Source organism: Rhineura floridana, chromosome 1 (assembly GCF_030035675.1).
Source record: "Rhineura floridana isolate rRhiFlo1 chromosome 1, rRhiFlo1.hap2, whole genome shotgun sequence".
Classification (NCBI taxonomy): Eukaryota; Metazoa; Chordata; class Lepidosauria; order Squamata; family Rhineuridae; genus Rhineura; species Rhineura floridana.
Window position 1 is genome coordinate 36093877 of NC_084480.1, and position 19652 is coordinate 36113528.

At 42.0% G+C, this 19652-nt stretch overlaps 1 protein-coding gene across 8 annotated transcripts in view; it reads left to right on the forward strand.

Annotated features, from left to right (window-relative positions):
* Positions 1-19652, forward strand: part of DDX4 (DEAD-box helicase 4) — an 88834-nt gene that overhangs the window by 15730 nt on the left and 53452 nt on the right. For 2 of the 8 annotated variants that reach the window (XM_061618121.1, XM_061618130.1), the window contains exons 2-5: positions 9522-9596; positions 10289-10339; positions 11053-11067; positions 12247-12297. In XM_061618121.1, coding sequence (XP_061474105.1) covers positions 10315-10339; positions 11053-11067; positions 12247-12297 — 91 coding nt within the window. In that variant the 5' untranslated portion in view covers positions 9522-9596; positions 10289-10314. The other 6 variants (XM_061618082.1, XM_061618102.1, XM_061618092.1 and 3 more) reach the window with 6 other exon arrangements.

A 19652-nucleotide genomic window follows, 5' to 3' on the forward strand; every position in this document is an offset into this window, starting at 1 on the left:
AACTGGTGGGACGTAACCCCTGGGGAGGGGGCATATGAAGATCTGAAGGTCATGTTTCCAAAAAAATATGCAAGATCTAAATAAAATTGCGTATTTTTAAAATTATGTATTTTTATTCGTTTTTATTATTAAGCCCAAAATTTGATTTAGAATTAAAAGGATATTTAATCCTTTTGAAAATTAAAATGATTAGGGGGGCCAGGTTTGAAGGGATGTGTGGAATTTTTATGTTAGCTAAAAGGAGGCATGGGTTAAAAAAGATTGAGAACCACTAAAGTTTGAACATTTTTATCGTCCTGGAAATAATTAACTGGAACACCCAGCTGCCCTGATGGCTGCCCCTAACGGTTGTTCATGCGTTCGCCTAATGTAACGTAATGTAAACTCCACGAGAGCAGCTGTTAGTCCCGGGGGATTGCACTCGAAGGAGGAAAGAGGTAGTCTCGTAGAAGAATAATGAAACTATCCCCTCCCCGATAAATCAGACAAATAGAAACTCTATAGAAACGAAACAGAAACCACCACCGGCAAATGGACTCCTAAAGACAAAAGGCTGGTGCAGTCCTGTGGATATTTATTAAGCGGAAGTAAGCCCCTCTTTAACTAAGCGGGCCTGCATATACGATCGTCTTCAAAAGGCTTTGCGTCGATTGCCTTCCTAGGTGTGGCTCCTAGCAAGCAAACAAAAACAAATCCCAAGGAGTTTGCTACGAGGGCAAAGTCTTCCTACTTCCCCGGTTGCGGCGACAACTCCCGCAGGAACAACGTTTCGCTCGAGCAAGCTACGCCAGAAGCGCAAGCTGACAACTCGACTCCCTTACGCTATTGCTCTAAGCCTTGCCTAGCGGTCTGCTATTGGTGGGAAGGCGAGGGGGCACGTGACCGGAGCCCGGCAGCTTGAAGCGGTGAGGGGGAGGGCTGAGTAGGGCGGTGTCGGCAGTGGCGGCACGTGCTGCTGGTTGGTAGCGGACGAGGCGTTCAGTTCGCGCCAGGGGTGGCCCAACCGTAGGGAGTTAAGAGCCGGCGCGGAGTTGGTTGCCAACGGGGGCAGGGGGGATAAAGGGTAGAGGGGTTTCCCTTCATTTCCGACCGCCCCATGAGGGGAGACGGGTGGTGATAGCAGATAAGTTGTGCTTTGGCGGGAATGGTCCGTCGCCCTTGCCTGTAGTGGGTAGCTTGAAGCTGGGGTGGGAAAGAGCCGTTGTGTTGGAGAAGAAGCGCGAGGGAGGAGAGGGAGGTCGGCGTAGTCGATTTGAGGTGAGGCGGATGTGGTGTGGGGGCTTGAGGGAGGCTTCTTCGTTTTCTGTTTCATGTCCGCCCCGCCCTGTTTTTTTCCTCATCCCTCGCAGGACCGATTTGGAGTAGGTTATTTCTGAAGGTGCCACCATGGAGGACGAAGATTGGGACAATGAGATCACGGACAACGACAACAGTAGGGGAGGTGGTAGAGGCGCCCTATCTGCCTTCCAGCCCAGCTTCGAAAAGCTGGTGGGTGGCTGTGGAAGTTGAAAGTAGAATGATTAAAGATCCCTCATATCGCCAACCGTTGCCCAATATACCCATCACGTTGTGCACCTAAAAATGTTTGTTTTGGGAATGCATGGCAATCATGAGAGAGGAGATAGCATACTAGAGTTGGAGGAGTTTTAATTTATTGTATCCATTAGTTTTATATCCTGCCATTCTTCCCAGTGGGAGTACTATATGGGTGTCCTCCGTTGTTTACTGTTTTAGGAATTTGTTGTCCTGCTTGACACCTTAAAAGTGGCTTTTTGTCTATTTGGGGGAAAGAAAAAGGACCAAGAGTTTTGATGCACTAAAACAAGGTTCTTAACTTGCCTTCTCTATTGAGGGTTACAGTAGTTCATGTAGTAATGGCTTGTAGTCCAGATAGGCCACCAGTATTAGTAGCACAATCCAAATTAGTAACTGCTAATGTTAAACACTGGTCTATACTAATATTGTAATTCAGGCTTGAGTTTCTAAGCAGTGGATCACACTGTAAGGTATAGTACACATGCAACAAAATCGGATAGTAGAGTGAGTGCCACTAAGGGCTGAAGATGGAGAATGCCATCTTTGAATAATCCCTCGTGTTGAAAAAAAACAAAATATTATCTACCCTGTAAGTAAACCATAGCATAGAGAGGGATTCAGGCAGAGCCTTCTCTTCTGTGCTGTCAGGGAAGGTTTTTCCCCCCAAAGGAGAATATTCAAATATGTGATTGCCCACCTGCAGTATGGAGTGGTATAGGCCATTCTGCCACTTCAGCCCTACCTAACTTTGTTGCATGTGTAGACAAGGCCTAGTTTTGAGGTACTTTCTCTTGCAGTTCTGAGCAATACTCCCTGTGGGAAGGTGCTGCCCCGAATGCAGTTTTAGGGTACAATATTACGCAAAACTAACTTAGGAATGAGCTGATTTTATTTGGTTGGGGCTTGGTTACAAGCAAACAAGCAGAGCTATTGCCTTAGGGACATTCTGTCTCTGGTCTTTGCTATAATCTTGATTTCTGTATCTTTCCTAGAGATGTGAAGGCCCAGAAAAAAACCTGGAAAATATGGGGGGACCCCCCCTTTTACATTTTTTTTCAGGTCTTCACATCTCTACTCCCTAGCATCTGTTAGGTGGATGTTGGCTTGAACATTCAAGAAGTAGAACCAGAGATCTTTTCCTGAGTTGGTTGCTCCACCACTATAATATCCATTTGAGCAGTTCTTCTGAGTCAGTGGGCCATTGATATATTCAAATACTTGTGCTTATTTTTTGTGTGTGTACTGTACAGCACTCAAACATTACTAGGCTTTCTTGCCTTATGTTTTTCTCATAAATCAAGTAATAAGTGGAGGTTGGACAGAGCACACTCTTCCTCCTTTGCCAGCCATTTATGAGTAAAAAAGCAGGCGAATTAAACACATTGCCGACTAGAAACAAATGCTTTCTGTCCTCTGTGAGTTCATTTGTTTTATGTGTTGCACATGCACAAAGCGGCTTTGCCTTGCCCCTGTAGTGTAGAAGCATAGTGGAGGAATGGTGTTCTCTGTCCCGGCTACCAGTCTGCTTGTTTCTATGCTGGATGTACAGGATGGGGCTTTATCTCCTGCATTTCTAGCATAGAAGCTTTTGGTTGTTGAAAGGCTCAAATCGCTCTGTCCCTTCCTTGTGTTTTCTGAGAAGCTCACTTGGCTGGTGTACAGTACTAAGCAGTGAGGAGGAAAAGTGTCCTCCATGTCAAGCATAGAAATGCTGAGGGTGCCTGAGGAGGGCTTGAATATTCTATCCTTCCACAATCTTGCTTGCTTGCCCGTGTGAAGTTCCTCTCTGGGATGACCAGGCAAATAGTAAAAAGCAAGGCTGTAGTAGCCTATAACTGCTAAGTGTTTTTTTTTAAAAAACATTGGTTGATAAGCTGTTTCAATGTGGTCTTAACGCTTTCTCAATATTATAGGGCAGTTTATCTGCAGGAGCAAATGAAACCTCATGCAGTTTCAGGCAGAGTGTAAAACCAACAGGTATGTGTTCAGGAATTTTAAAAGTATTTCCACATAGAAAAAAGCTAGTAGCAAAAATTAGACAAGTGGTCCTAACTTTAATTGGGGTGAGTATGGAGTAAATTGGATTAAATAGAATTTGGTGGTCCTTATTGGTTAGTTTTTTAAAATTTGCATATGAATAAAACAGTTCTGAAGAAAAAGCTTTTATTTTTTAGAGTAGAATCATCATACATGTTGTAGCAAGCAACATCTTAAAGGCTTTTCCTCTTACGAGAAGGGGAAGAGAAATACCTCTTCTAAAATATACTTACTACCTATATTGCTTCTACATGCTTCTATTAAGGAGAAAAACAGTAATTAAAAAGAAATTATCTGATTAATTGGAAACACTCTAGCTACCTGACCAAATCTAGTAGGCCTACAGTGAGTGCCGCCATCTAGACAGATGGAACTTTAGTTTTGAAGAAATCATGGTTGCTTATTACAAGGATCAGCCTTAAGGAACTTTCCCTTTGTGTTCTATTTGAAATGAATTCTTCTTATTTATTTAGTACCAGTCCCTGTTTGTATGATGTTACCTGAATCTGATTAGCTTGTAACAGGTTGGAGATATTTTGTGGTCTTGAACTACAATCTTAAAACATACAAATTGGGGAATAAGCCTCATTGATCACAGAGGGACTTTCTTCTGAGTAAACATTTATAGGCATGTGCTGTACACTGAGTTAGAGTCTGGCTAGAGGATAGTCCTTGTGATCTTGAAAGTTTGCACATTGTTTTGATTTTCGTTGGTCGTAAAAGATACTGCCTTATTTCTTTTTCTTTTTTTTTTCAATAATTTTTATTCAAATTTTCATAAAACATACAAGACAAAGTCATAAAACATTCAAAGACAAAAAACAAAATCAAAAATAGTTAAACAAAAAGAAAAAAAGAAAAAAAAAAAACAAAAATAAAAAATAAAGAATAAAATATTGACTTCCCATTTGTCAAAGATCAAATCAGTTATAAGTCTATAATATATAGCAATCCTGTCTCTTAAGTCATATTATAAAATCACTTTCCTCCAGTAGTTATCTTACTTAATCATCAAATCTCATAAACATTACTTTATTCTTTCCACAAAAAGTCAAAGAGAGATTTCAATTCTTTAAGAAATATATCTATCAATTTTTTTTTTCCAGATAAGCATATCGATTAATCCATCTCATTACTAATTATGATAATCTTATTGTCATAACCATAGTCAAAATAAACATTTCAATTAATCCATCACATCAGAATCTGTTAGGTTCAGTAATTTCAGTAGCCATTGTTCTATTATCTCTATTAGTTCCATTTTCCATCTTCCATCTTCAGTAGTCTTGTTAAGTCCAGTAATTTCAATATCCAATCTTCCATTATCAGTATTCCATAATAATCTTGCTGTCAAAGCCATAGTCATATAGTAAGAGTCTGATGGGAATTACCTCTATCCCAAATATTTTCTTGCCATCCATTCTGAATAGGTTGCTGAAATACTGCTGTAAAATCATATCTCTGTTCTTTTTTTCAAAATACACTGGGTCATCTCTTAAAAGTTTTTCCATTGTCACATGGCTGCAGTTAATTCCATAGATTTTCTCTATATTGGGCTCCATCACATCATTCCAGTCCAGAAGATAATCCATGCCATTGATAACTTTATCTCTAGAATCTTCATTAATTTCTTCAGAGATAACATTGAGTTCCAAACAATAGATTTTATTTCTAAAGTCCATAGACTCCAAATCTTGTTCCTGTTCCACGTTTGTTCCAATCTCCGGGATCTCCTCTCTCACAGGGACCCCTATTCCAGTCTCCAGGGTCTCCTCTCTCACAGGGACCCCTATTCCAATCTCCGGGGTCTCCTCTCTCACAGGGACCCCTTCCAGGGTCACCTCTCTCACAGGGACCCTTATATCTTTAATCTCCTGCTTCATTTTACTCAATTCAATTTTCGTTATCTCAATCTCATCCATTATTTTCTGAAACATAGTTATTTCCAGATTCTCAGCCACTTTCTTAATTGCCATTTTAAAAGAAAAATATAGGAAAACCACTTCTTATTTCAGCAACAATTGGGTTAATACTCCAAACTTGGTGACATCACAGTATAAACAGAGCAGACAGCCTTATCTCTCCAATAGTTAAGTAAACAAAATGCAGTTCCCAGGATCGAAACAATTAATGGCAATCGTCAAGAAACAGATTCGTCAAAATAAAATAGACCAAAAAGAGAGTAGTCTCAAAACAGTATAATATTTTTCAAAATAAAAATCTGGAATAGAAATCCCTCTTCTGTGTGAAGATACTGCCTTATTTCTCTAGGATTTTTTTTATTAAAGAGTCAGTTATTTGTGCCTTTTGTCTAGAAATGCTGACAAGTACCCCCCTCTGCAGTTATTGCAGTTTGTGGATAATTATTTGCATTTACTGTAACCAATGTGCATTCCCTATGTTTGTGCTGCATGAATATTTAAATATTCAGTATAATAAAGTAATGAAGTCATATAATAGCTATATTAAAACCCAAGAATACTGGTGTAGTGGTTGGAGGTGAAAAAATGTTTTGTTGGAATACTTTGTATGGAGCTGAGAAACTAGAAAGTTTGTGTTCTATAATCAGTATAATTCATCAGATGTTGTAACTTGCAAAGTTTGTGTATCACATCACTAAAAGTGTGTTAATATTTTCATAATTCTTTGGGTTTTCAGCAGATCTGTTAATATTAAATCACACATCCAAATATGTATCTTGTGAACATCTTTAAAATGCCCAGTGTAATGATAAATAACTTCTTTTTAGGAAAGGTTTCCACTGAAAATGCAGCTCCTTGGGGTCGTAGATTTGGAGGTATATATTGCTGTATATTCCCATCTATATTCTAGGAAATAGAAGTAGTATTAGAATCTTCAAGTAGTTATCTTAATGTTGTGCTTGCACAGTTACTGATTTTCATCGGGCATAGTGCTATTCACAGTGATGCAGTTTAATGGTGGTATGCTTTCACTGCATGTATAGTGGCTTTGGAGACAGATCAAGATACGTTTAACATCTGAAAGGAGGCTATGGGTGATGCTGTGAAAACTACGGTTCTGAACACCTTGAACATTAAATGGTGACCGCCTATTGGAGGGATGGGGAGACTTTTTCAACCTGAGGATTGCATTCCGTCATGGCCAACTTTCTGGGGACTGCATGCTAGTGGTAGTATGGCCAAAATGAAAATGGGTGGGCCACCCACACTTGTGTTGCACACATTACATAATTTGCATGCTTGCACACATCCAGTCTTGCATGGTCATCTCCCTCCACTACCACAGTTAGGCTAGGGAAAAATCCTACAAGCCTAATTATGACATGAAGGCCTGTTTTTTTTTTTTTTTTTTTGGTGGCAGGGGGAATCGCAGCAGAAGGGGGGAAAGATTAACCCTTTCATCCATCCACATCACATCTGCAGCCTTCCCTCTAAAATTGGCCTCCTGGGCAGCATTTAGCCTTTTTAAAAAGCCTCCTGTTGGCTGTAATACAGCCTTTCCAAACCAGTGTGCCTCCAGATGTTGTTGGACCACAACTCCCATCAGCCTCAGCCAGCATTGCTAATGGTCAGGAAAGTTGGGAATTGTGGTCCAACAACATCTGAAGGCACACTGGTTGGGAAAGGCTGCTGTAATAGGTAGCTTTTATAAACCTTAATTTTGGCACTAGGGAGGGTGGCTGCTGGCTAGATAGGAAAACCACATCTGGTCTGTGGATCAGAGGTTCTCCACCCCAGGCCTAAAGCATTTACATAGGCCAGTGTGTGTGGGAGAGAATAGGGGATGATTATTCATTAAGTTATTTAATGTCAGCCGGATGGACTGCAGAGTCATCAAACGTACACAGCATGCAAATCATAATTCTGTAGGTTTCAGTGCGTGGTAAAAACTCAACTACCAAATAATTGTGTATGCAGAATGTTTTCTCTTGCATGCACACTATTTCTTAATAGGCTCAGTTCACACATCAGGCCAAACTCTGGTTTTGAGCTTGCAGACATAGAGTGGGCAAACCACAGTTCAGTGCTGCCTGTCTGTTTTAGTTTTCCCCAGCTCTTACACTTTGTAAGTTCACTTCCATCTTCATGGTGCAGCAGCCTCTGTAGGTGGAGTGATTGTTGTAAATATGGTTTGTCAATCCAGTCATCACCCCTAACCTTGGTTGTCAATTCAGGCACCAGGCCAAGCCATTGGCTAGGCTTGGAGGATATATTGGCTTAAAGAACTGAACTGGTACTGTCCTCTTTCTCAGATGTACAGATGCTTTGCTGTACAAAAGTGGCTATACGAAATCAAGATAAGATCAACTAAATGCAGCCATCGACTGCATTCAGCAATAGAATAGTTGTGAGAAGCACAAGCAAGTTTGCCACTAAACAAGGAATGGAAGTATTTGATCAGTACAAGGGTAGAGGGGCACCCAAGTCTAGTGCACCCTGGGCTCTTGGGAGGGAAGGGCAAGATATACATTTAATTAAAAAATAGTACTGATCCCTGCTACTAGTACTAGATCAAAGTTTAGCATTGCTTAAATAAGGGAATTGTGCAGTGAGATGAGCCATGGTTGTGTGTAATACCTGAATTGAACCATAGAGCTGGTTTGCAAGTCATGGTAAGCCAAGGCTGTGTGCTGAGGCTGCACAAATGTGTGCGCTCCTGAAGAGGAGCTTGTAGCTGCTTTGCTGTCCACTAGTACTTTTTACTGCTGCATTAAGCGAGAGTTTGTAGTTAAGCTTCTCCTCGCTAATTACAAGCTATAATCCTTGGATTAGCTCAGTTCACCACCACAGTAAAAAGGACGATTGAAGAGCAGAGTGACTGCAGGCATCTCTCTAGGAGCCCACGCATTTGCATGGTCTCATTAAACCAGGAGTGGGGAACCTTTTTGTAACCACAGGTCAGACTCTAATTAGACTCCACCTTATGAGCCAAATTTGAAAGGTGGGCAGGGTAACCCACCTGACATGATAACACAGAGCTTTCACACACCCCTCACCCTCCAGAGGCTCAAACAGGTCCCAGGGGAAAAGACCTTTGCAAACAGCAAAAGCAGTCTTTGGTGTTTAGAGGAGAAACACAGGGCTGCTTCAAACAATTGGGCAACAGGGCAGGAGAAAGTAGCTTCTTTCTCTGCTCCCCATTATGGCCTACCTGCTCTGATATTTATTTAAAGGAGAAGCATGGAGGTGCTTCATACAGCAAAGAGCACTTTTGCTGTATGCAGATTGCTTCCTGACAGCCCTGTGGTCCCATTTTAGCCTCTGGAGGGTCAAACAGGAATAGCGGAGGACTGTCTGAAAGCCCTTTGCAAACAGTAAAAGGGCTCTTTGCTGTGTGAAGTAGCCCCATGCTTCTCCATTAAATGAACAGGCAGAGGAGAAAGAAGCCTATTTCTCTGCTCTCCCACTGCTGCTTCTTTGCTGCCTGTTTGGATATTTAATGGAGAAACACAAGGCTGATCAGTTCAAGCTCTTGGAGGTTCAAACAGGAACCTCCCCTCCTCCTGTTTGACTGAGCAGGGTTTAACCTTTGCTCATCAGGTGATGAGCGGAAATTAAATTCTGCCTTGACTATGCTATCCTTTTCCCTGATAGGGACAGGGCGCACTAATACAGGATTAAACCCTTCCCATCAGCTGACATCATCACTAACAGCACTGGGCTCCTATTGGGAGAAAGGGCTGGATATAAATCAGATAAATAAATTAACATCAGCTGATGGGTGGGTGCATGTGGTTTGGAGAAAATGGCCTCATAGGCCAAGATTGCCCTGTAGATAGGAGGTTTTCCACCCCTGCAAGTAAGCCATAGTTTGATTACTATCTCATGCAAACTAGCTCACAGTCTCCATATTTAAAATTACTTGATATAAGTAAAGGTCAGTTGAAAAGCTATCTAAACTTGTAAACAAAGTAATCATCTATGGGTAAACTTATTGGCTAGTAAACAAATATTAAAATTTGTTAGGTGTTCATGGAAAATCAAATGGAGAAGACAGACCAACAGGTGGCTTTGGAAGTGGAGGGACTTTTGGTAACAGAGGTAAATTATTTTGTTTCATTTGTATTTATCAAATGCAGATGTTAGCACAAGGAAGTTGTTTCCTGGCACTTGCAGTTTTATCTTTATTACTAATCAAGCTTTTAAATGTTGAACCAACTTGGCCAAATTAATAAATTGTTTCAGTAACCTTGAAAATGCTTTGGTATGCATAAAAAGTTGTTTCATAGAAATTAAGAGAGAGCTTGAGTAACTTTAGAATAAACTGATAAAAAGAATGTCTTTGTGGTAAATGAAATCATAACAGTTGAAATTGATATAATGTTGACTATGAGGATACATTAAACATTCATTCTGGCCCATCTGAAGCATGTGGCACTATGCCTTTATACTACCGGTTCTGAGAGGAACGTGAAAAATGAGCTTGAGGCTGCACTCCTGTGCACACTTACCTGATTTGAATTCAGTAGTACTGAATTGAATTCAATAGGGCTTTGAAATAAGCAGTTTACATTGAGATTGGATTTGCGTTCTGCCTGCAACATAAAAGTGTGACTGTATTAGCCTGTGTCTCTTCCATATTAAATATGCTTTAATTATGGGAGGCCAGTAGCGTCAGGAAGCCAAGAAGTATAAGGACAGATACTTGTGAGGGGTAGAAAGTCTGTTTTTGCACTCTTTGAAATTTGAGTGAACAGAATTGCAGAACATTTGCCTTTCTCTTGCTTTTACAGCTACACCTGGAAATAAATTTGAAGAAATGAAATATTCAGGTTTTGTGAGAGGTACAGTTACAAATTCCTGCCAGGACCTGTCCCTCTATTTACTCATAATAGAAATATTTTCTAGACTATGTGCACAGCAAGACAATTATAACATGCAATAATTCATTAAGCTATAAATAAATAAAACCAGCCTAGCAATACTATAATAAAATCTGACAATCTACCTTTTGCACATATTTATGTTATGGTGCAATATTGTTTTAAACCGCCCAGAGACCTTCGGCTATGGGACAGTATACAAATGCAATAAATAAATAAACTGAGTTTAAGTGAGTTTTGAACACTGTTGAAGAGCCTATATAATTGCTGAAAATTGGCATGTTCCTCCTCCTAAAATAACTAATTGCAGTGGTGTATTCCATCAGTCATAGCTAGGGCAATCCAAACTTAGTTGTATGGCTAGACTACAACTCATCATTTCTGACAAATGACCATGCCGGCTGGGGTTGATAGGGGTTGGGAGTCCAATATCAAATGATATAATAAATAATAATAACAAATCAAATAATAAATAAACATCTGGAGGCCACAGGATTCCCATCACAGTTTGACAAGCAAGCATATTCTGGGTGAATGCAGCTTTGTTGTCAACATGATGTGGGACATGTAGTTTTAACGGTTGCTCAAAATATTAAAGATTAAATGGCTTTTGTCCTTGTTTTCATTGCATGCTATTCACTCATCCCCTCTGCTGATGGAATGCAACCTTCAAGGGCACAGGGAGAGAGGTAATTTTTGGTGATTTCTCCTTCCCTCTTGTCTAAATCTGTTGTGGAGGGTTTCAGAGGCATGGGTTTTAAGGAGGAGAGGAAAATTTTCCTCCCTTACAGTACCACTTTCATCTGCAAGGGGGACTACCCTAAGAGATCATATGCCCAGGAAATCCCATGAATATGCTTTGTGCTATTTTGTAATACCTCTGCAAGGATAGTGAGGTTTCGAACATTGACAATTAAGCATGTATTGGGCACAGAATGGTGTACCCATTATGAATTAATTCATAGCTTGTCTGTGCTGGCTATGTAGAGATGGGTTTGTTAACATACTCCATCACTAACTTATATTGGCTAACTTGGCATGAGGCCAGGTTGAATATCTTCTCTTCATGTTGGAAATAAAATTCTAATCTGTGACCATTCCTGTGTGCAAATGAGTCAAGATATCAATGCAAGGATATACAGAGTGAGCAAGGGTTGTGAATACCTTTTGATTCCCTTCATTTGTTAACAAGGGGTGAATGATATGCACATTGATAACTTTTTTCCTCCCCTGTTGGACCTGCTGATTAAGAAGGACATTGAGGATGGATATGCTCCCTTGGTTGGAGAATTCTTTGTTGCTATCCCACAACTGATAATTATGGCCACTAACTTGGATGGCTTTAAAAGAGGATTAGACAGATAAATGAAAGATAAAGCTACTAGCTAAACTGGCTTTGTTTTTCCTCTGCTGTTAGAGGCAGTATGCCTCTGAATACAAGTTGCTGGAAATCACAATTGAGGTGAGCACTGTCGTACTTTGTTCCTGCTTGCAGGCTTCCCATAGGCATCTGGTTGGCCACTGTGAGAACAGAATGCTGGACCAAATTGACCTTTGGCCTGACCCAGCAGGCTGTTACGCTCTTGCTCGCTTGGTCAGCTTGAACGCTGAGATTGATCTAATATTTTAAAAAACTTAATTGATCAGTAAACAAGTAATTTGATAAAAATAAAACAGTTTAGAATTTTCTTTACTGGCCACAAATGTGAGAAATAACATTCTTTACTTTAGGTAACATCTGTGTTCATTTGAATTGAGAGATAAATGTAAGCTTTGCTAATTGATAATGAAAAGAGATTTAAAGAGATTTTAAATATCTGCAGAACTGAGAACTAAGTTAATTGCTTATTTTTGTTTTGTTATGGAAGACGTTGATGATGAAGACAGCCAGTCGAACAGAGTTGTTCCTAGGAGAGGAGGTAAGGCTGTAAAGTTAACGAAGTTTAGAATTCCCATGTTTACTGTCAGTCTTAATAATGGCTTTGGTCCTGAGATGAAACATAGAAAATACAGAAATTTAGTTCCCCAATTATCAGCATCTGGGCAGTGTTCAATGTGAATTGTTTTGAATTAATATCAACAGTAGGATAAGCAGTTTTGTGTGTTTTATATAGCAGTAGAATCATATTACTAATAGTGTAAGATGCACTCTTTCCTTGATGTGGAGGCATCTACTCACTAATGAGTTAATCCCTCCCTCCACCTAGGAGAGGCAGGGGACCATTTGACATGCTCTTGAGATGTATCCCAGTCTTTGCCTTGGGACAGAGCTCTTTGTTACTATCTCCGTTGTGCTCTACTTCCTGCAGATCTTAGCTATGACTTGCCTCTTCCCCCCTATGCTTTTACCTCCTTAGAAGTTCCTTCCTTCCCCTACCTGCTTATTCCTCCTTTCTTCCTTCATCTGCGTCTATCTTCAGTGACTGGTTGGTGTTGACCCATGACAAGGCCTTTTCAGTGATGGCTTCCTGTTTGTGGAATGCCCTCCCTGCTGAGGTGAGTCTGTCTCCATCATTATTGACTTTTAGGAGGAATTTGAAAACATTCCTGTTTACCCAATCATTTGATGGCTCTTCCTGGCAATCTCGGGAATCACTGGATGAAAGAATGTTTTTAACTAACTGTTTTTAGATTTTTTTTAAAAAAAATTGCTCGTTGATGTGTTTGCTGCCCTGGCAGCAAAGGGTGGAATATAAGTTCCATAAATAATATCAAAATAATAATGATTATAATGGGGAAACTTTCACTGGAAAAAAGAACAGGGTTATTTAAGTCTCCTACAACAGTTAAAAAACAGCAGGCTAGCCCCATGGAATCTCTAGCTGTTAGTCTTTACCATGCCATTGTGCACATTCAGCACAAGACCAGTGCACAGATACTAGCACCTGTGGGATCCAGTTAGGCCAGCACCTGTGCCATCTCTATCCTGTTTTAGAATTGGCTACCTCACATGCTATTTAGTCCTTTGGTGCTGCTTGCTTCTCTGATTGTCTATTTCACTCAACAACAAATTCCCTCAAACATAGAAATCCTGGGTGACGAGAGTAAAAACATTTGCAGAACGGGTTGGGAGGCCTAGGAGGAGCAGATGCGACAGTGTCCCAGAGCTCCACAGCTTGGCTTATGGGGGAGGGGCAAAGGATTCCTCTGTCATCTTTGGTGCCATTCCAATAGTAAGAAGGTTGATATAGTAACTGCTACCCCATTGCTGCAGTCTTCTCTCAGCCACTGCTTCCTACAGGCCTCTTCACTAATTCATCCTTACCCCTCCCAGACTCTGCAGGCTCAAAACACTGCTCTACCCTCCTAGACAAGCAGTTTAAAGAGAATAATTGTTCCGTCTTCAATTATCTGCATGGCATGGCTTACATCCTCAGGGAAGGGAGACCTCAAAAACACCTACTGCCTAGGCTTCAGACATCTCTCCCCTTTTCCAAGAACAAGCACTCTAGATAAGGACATTGCTGAGAGGAATCTAACCACCTCATCTTCCTGAAGCATAACCGGCTTTCCCCAGCTGTTCACCTTCTTGGGATTTCTCCTGTAGTAAGGAATATTAACCCCTTAGATTCTGAAAAAGAGGAAGGCAACTGGTGGGTAGCTCTTCTAATAGAGCGTCCCCCAAAAAACTAACGCATTATTTCATAATGAGGATTATTTTCCATCTATTGACCAGATCCATCTCTTTCTCCCCAACTCAGCTGCAATGCAAGTGATCCAGCCCCCCTCCAGAGGTGTTGTGATCCTTCCTGAAACTAAAACTATTACTAGAATAGTTCTGTGTTCCCCCCCTTGTCAGTTTACATATTGAATGGGCCTCTGCTCTACAGGTCAAAAAAGCCACAACAGTGGTGAAGATACTATTGCCTGTGAAATTATGGAAGTGCTGAAGGGCCCTGTAGTAGATGCCTCAGTTGCAGCCTTCTTTGGATTAATCCTACCCAAGGATGACACTCTTCTTGGGAACTGAAAGAAAACCAGGAGAACTCAAAATCTCAAGAGGCCTTAACCTTAAACCTAAGGGCCTCCTCTTCTGCTTCCATTTTCACTAGAGCCTCCATGCTTTGGCTAGAGGACTTATGTGAGGATAATGACTTGGATTTCAGAACCCTTCCTGTCTAATTTGTGGCTTGTGCCATAGAGGCCACTTCGCTTGACACACCCTCTGACTACTCCACTGAAACAAGGACAGCCTTTCTTGATCCAGCGTTAAGGGAATCTGTTCTTTTGGGGCAGATAAACACAAGGAGGTGCTCATAGAAAACAAAGGCAAAAAAGAAAGCTATGCACACCTCCCATTTAAAAAAAAATGAGATGAGAACTCCTGGTCACTCTTAGTATTCTTTTCAGTTCTGGAAGTTGTAACTAGCATAGCACTAAGTCAGGACCCTGTCAGTGCTAGTGCAGTGGGACTTTCCCTTTCTCCACCAATGCATCCCCTAAATCTGTTCTAGATGTTCCCCCAATCCTCTGGAACAGGTTTGGGGAGGCATGCAGATGAAAGGGGTGAGTTCCACTGCACTAGTGGTAATCCTTTGCTGATGGGATGTGTTGGATACCACCCTAGGTTGTCTCTTTGTCCAAGAGATTCCAGAACTTCCAGATCCCAGTGGAATAGGAACAGGTTCTCAGCCAAGCCTTAGAGCCTTACCCCCACAAAACTCCAGAGTCTCTTCTACATCCACCAGACTTGGTGCCAGGACCTGCCAGCGGGGGGGGGGGAGACAAGGCTAGCTACTTTCTACCATTTTGAGAAGCTGTGGACACTTAGGTCCTACACAAGCTTCTAGAGATGCTGTGTTCTCCAGTGGGCATCAGGACACCCCCAAGTGAGTACTGTCTTCTTTTGCTAGAGCTTGAGGCAAGAAAGAGTTAACACTCCAATATACCGTCACCACAGCCCCTCCCACGGACTACTAGTTCGTTTTTCCTGCCTCACTTGAGCAGTACTGATTTTGCCTTGTTCTTCAGTCCGGCTAGCTTATATCCTTATTTAAGCTTGAATTATTCTTCAGTGTTGTAAATTAATTGGTGTGAATGTGTATGGAAGGTTTCAGACAGTTTATTAATGAATTGGTGTGAGTGTCTGTGACTGTTGTGTCCGTTGATTAATTTATTGTAGAATTAATTACTCTAAACATTTGATTCCCTGAATTACCCTGGTGATTAGCTGAGGAGTTTTAAGTTATTCCCCTTACAGTGAATGAATTTTCAGGGCTAATTCCTCAGTTTTGTTAACAGTATTTTGGGCTGGAAAAAAAGAAACAGCCAAACAAACCTCCCTTGCTAAGGGCGAAATGTCTAAGGATTGTAACAAACTCTCCACAGAGCACTCTAAAAATTTAAAATCGGCACAAAGCGGCAGGAGTGGTTGGTGCAGTAGTGCCTACAGCCCACTTAGGCAACGTGACCATTAAAAAGACAAGCTGCAGCAGCATGCACAGAGGCAGCCACCATTTTACTCGGCAACTAACTGCCGCACAGTCAGCGTGTGGCCCATTCACTCTTGTAGTAGTACAGAGAGAGGCCGGTAATCTGCAACAAGGCGCTGTTAATCCTGTGGGAGGCAACAACATCAGACCGCTGGGTCAGGAATGCAGTGCGTCACGGGTATCAAATAGTTTCAGGCTACGCCTCCAAGAAGATTTATCCCTTCTCCAATTTATTCAGATCCAGAGAAGTGCAGACTAGTACAGGAGGCAATAGACCATCTACTGCAGATGTGGCCTTAGAACCAGTTCAACAGGACTAGAAATTCTGTGGTGTTTATTCTCTGCTCTTTATTGTGCCGAAGAAAGGGGGTGTTTGGAGGGCTGTGCTAGACCTAACATTTCTGAACAGATTTCTAAGATACTGAAAATTTTGCATGGAAACTTTGGTTTCCATAAGGGAAGTGCTTCAGCCACGAGACTTCTTAGCCTCCATAGACCTAACTGAGGCTTATCTCCATGTGCCAACCCATCCCCAGCATCACAAGTACCTCTGCTTCACTTACGGCAATCAGCACTACCAGTTGCCTGGCCGCGATAATGGACTGGATGAGAGCGAACAAACTGAAGCTCAATCCAGACAAGACTGAGACGATGTTGGTGAGTGCTTCCCCTGCCCAGTTGGTGGATATTCATCCTATTCTCGATGGGGTTACACTCCCCTTGAAGGAACAGGTTCGTAGCTTGGGAGTTCTTTTCGATCCTTCCTTGTCATTGGAGGCCCAGGTGGCCTCGGTGGCACGGAATGCCTTCTACCATCTTCGCTTGGTAGCCCAGCTATGTCCCTATCTGGACGGTGATGACCTCACCTCTGTTGTTCATGCTCTGGTAACTTCTAGATTGGACTACTGCAATGCGCTCTATGTTGGGCTGCCCTTGAAGATAATTCGGAAACTACAGCTAGTCCAGAATGCAGCGGCCAGACTACTGACGCGGACCAGAAGGTCTGCTCATATAACACCCGTTCTGGCCCGTCTGCGCTGGCTTCCTATTTGTTTCCGGGCTAGATTCAAAGTGCTGGTTTTGACCTATAAAGCCTTACACGGCATGGGACCGCAATACCCGGTGGAACGCCTCTCCCAATATGAACCTACCCGTACACTGCGCTCAACATCTAAGGCCCTCCTCCGAGTGCCATCTCATTGAGAAGCTCGGAGGGTGGTGACCAGATCTAGGGCCTTTTCGGTGGTAGCCCCCGAATTGTGGAACAGTTTTCCAGATGAGGTGCGCCTGGCGCCGACGCTGTTATTTTTTCGGCGTCGGGTGAAAACCTTTTTATACTCCCAGGCATTTTAAAGTGTATTTTAATCTGTTTTTATAGTGTATTTGTAATTGTATTTTACTAGTGTTATATTATGATGTTGTTTGGTTTTTGTTGTTGTTTGTTTGTTTTTGGTTTTTGCCTTTTATATTTATTGAAGTTATATATTGAGCTGTTACCTTTTATGTATACCGCCCAGAGAGCTGTTAGGCTTAGGGCGGTATATAAATAAAATAAAATAAATAAATAAATAAGTACAGGGCAGTGCCTTTTGGCTTGGTATCAGATCCAAGGGTCTTCACAAAAATAATGGTGGCCTTTGTGGCTCATCTTCATCAAGAGGGGGTGCATCTGTACCCATACTCAGATGACATTTTGATTCGGTGGCAGTCAGCATATCAAGAAATTCAAGTCACCCTAGCAGCTTTCAAGGATTACTGGTTCGTGGTGAAAATAACGAAGAGTGATTTGATTCACCAGCAACACCTGCAGCATCTGAGAGCAATGATAGACACAGAATGGGAGAAAATACCTTTCTGAAGAGAGAGTGGAGAAGATAAAACTGGCTGTTCAACCAGTGCTGGGGAGAACCACAGAGGATCTAATGGTCTTAGCAAAGGTTTTGGGGATGGTAGTCTCGACTATCCAAGTTACACTATGGGCCAGATTTCACATTTGGCTTCTACAGTGGACATTGCTACCTTACCAGTGGCAGATAACACATTTCAGGCATGTCCACATTCCACTATCTGCACAATTGAGGGCAGCTCTGCGGTGGTGGACAAATGATTGCAACTTATGCAGAGGTGTTCCTCTAAAGGACCTACCATGGAAGATTGTTCCAACAGATGCAAGTCTACATGGTTGGGGCGCTCACTGCAAAGAGCACATTCAACAGGGATCATGGTGTCCTCAGGAAACAAAACAAAACATGAACTTACTGGAACTTCGTGCAGCATTTTGCGCCATTTCTCCATCTCAAGCATGTGATGTTGAGGACCAACAATTCTGTGAAAGCATTCGTAAACCATCAAGGAGGGACAAAATCATGGATGCTTCATCTGGAGGCATCAAGATTGCTATCCTGGGCAGAAAAGGCTCTGCACTCACTGACAGCAGAATACATAAGGGGAGTGGACAATATACAAGCAGATTGGTTAAGCAGACAGGATGTGTTGCTGGGAGAGTGGCAACTTCACAAGGAGGTATTCAAACTGATCCACAAAAGGTTTGGAAGGATGGATGTGGACTTTTTTGCTTCAGGTGTCAATCGTCAGCTGAGAAAATACTACACTCTGTACCCGTTGTTGGTAGCAGAAGATGTAGATGCCCTGAATTCTCTTTTGCCAACAGGAACTCTTTACACACACTCACCCATTTCCTTTGTTGGCTTGAGTGCTGAAGTTAGAGTCGGCCAGCATCTAGTCACACCAGATTGGCTGAGGAGGCCATGGTTCTCAGAACTAATCAACTGATCTGTGGAGCCTCCATGGTCTCTGCCTCTTCGTTTAGATTTGTTACTACAGGGGGCCCTAAGGCGCCCTGATCTCCAGTGGTTGAGCTTAACTGCATGGAAGCTGAGCAACCCTGCTGAGAGCAGGGTTGCCAGCGAAGGTTGTAACTACCTTATTGGCATCTCAAAGGCCTTCCACAGTAAGAAACTATTAGTATACCTGGGCAGTATTTTTGCGATGGTGCAAAAACAACCATGTAAGAGCGTGAAGTCTGGAATTGTGGAGTTATCCTTTTTAAACGATGGCTTAAAGCACAGGTTGAAGCCCAATACCTTGCAGAGACGAGCATTGGCAACAGTGCTTTCTAATTCTTCATCTGAGTCAGTGGGTGCTCATCTGTATCTGAAACAGTTCTCAAGAGGTGCTTCTCTGACTTGGGCACCTGTTCACCATCGGTTTCCTACATAGGATCTTCACAAAGTGTTATCTTTCCAAAAGCCACCTTTTGAACCACTGAAAACTTCCACTCTGCAAGTGTCTTCCAAGGTGCTATTCCTGGTGGCAATAACGTCAGACGGGTGTCTGAACTAGGAGCACTCTTAGTAGCAAAACGTCTTTGTATTTTTCACAGCAACAGAGTCATACTCTGAACAGATTCTGCATTCATTCCAAAAGTTAATACAGCCTTTCACCATCAGCAGGAGTTAGTGTGGCCAACATTTTGCCCATCACCACAGCATGCTCTAGAGCATGCTTGGCATTCCTTAGATGTGTGAACAGTACTTCAGGTTCCTGTTAATAGGACAAGATCGATAAGGCAGACAGATTGGTTGTACGTGTCTTGTCATCCAACCACTCTGGGTAAAAAGATGTCATCTTCTACTCTGGCAAGGGGTGTATTGCCTTAGCGTATAGTTGGCTGCACATGCCACGTCGACCAGGTATTGTGGCACATTCAACAAGAGCAGAGGCTGCTACTGCAGATAATCAACAAATGTACCTCTACAAGATATTTGTTGGGCAGCCACTTGGCCAAACCCCAATACTTTCACTAAACATTGTAAGACATT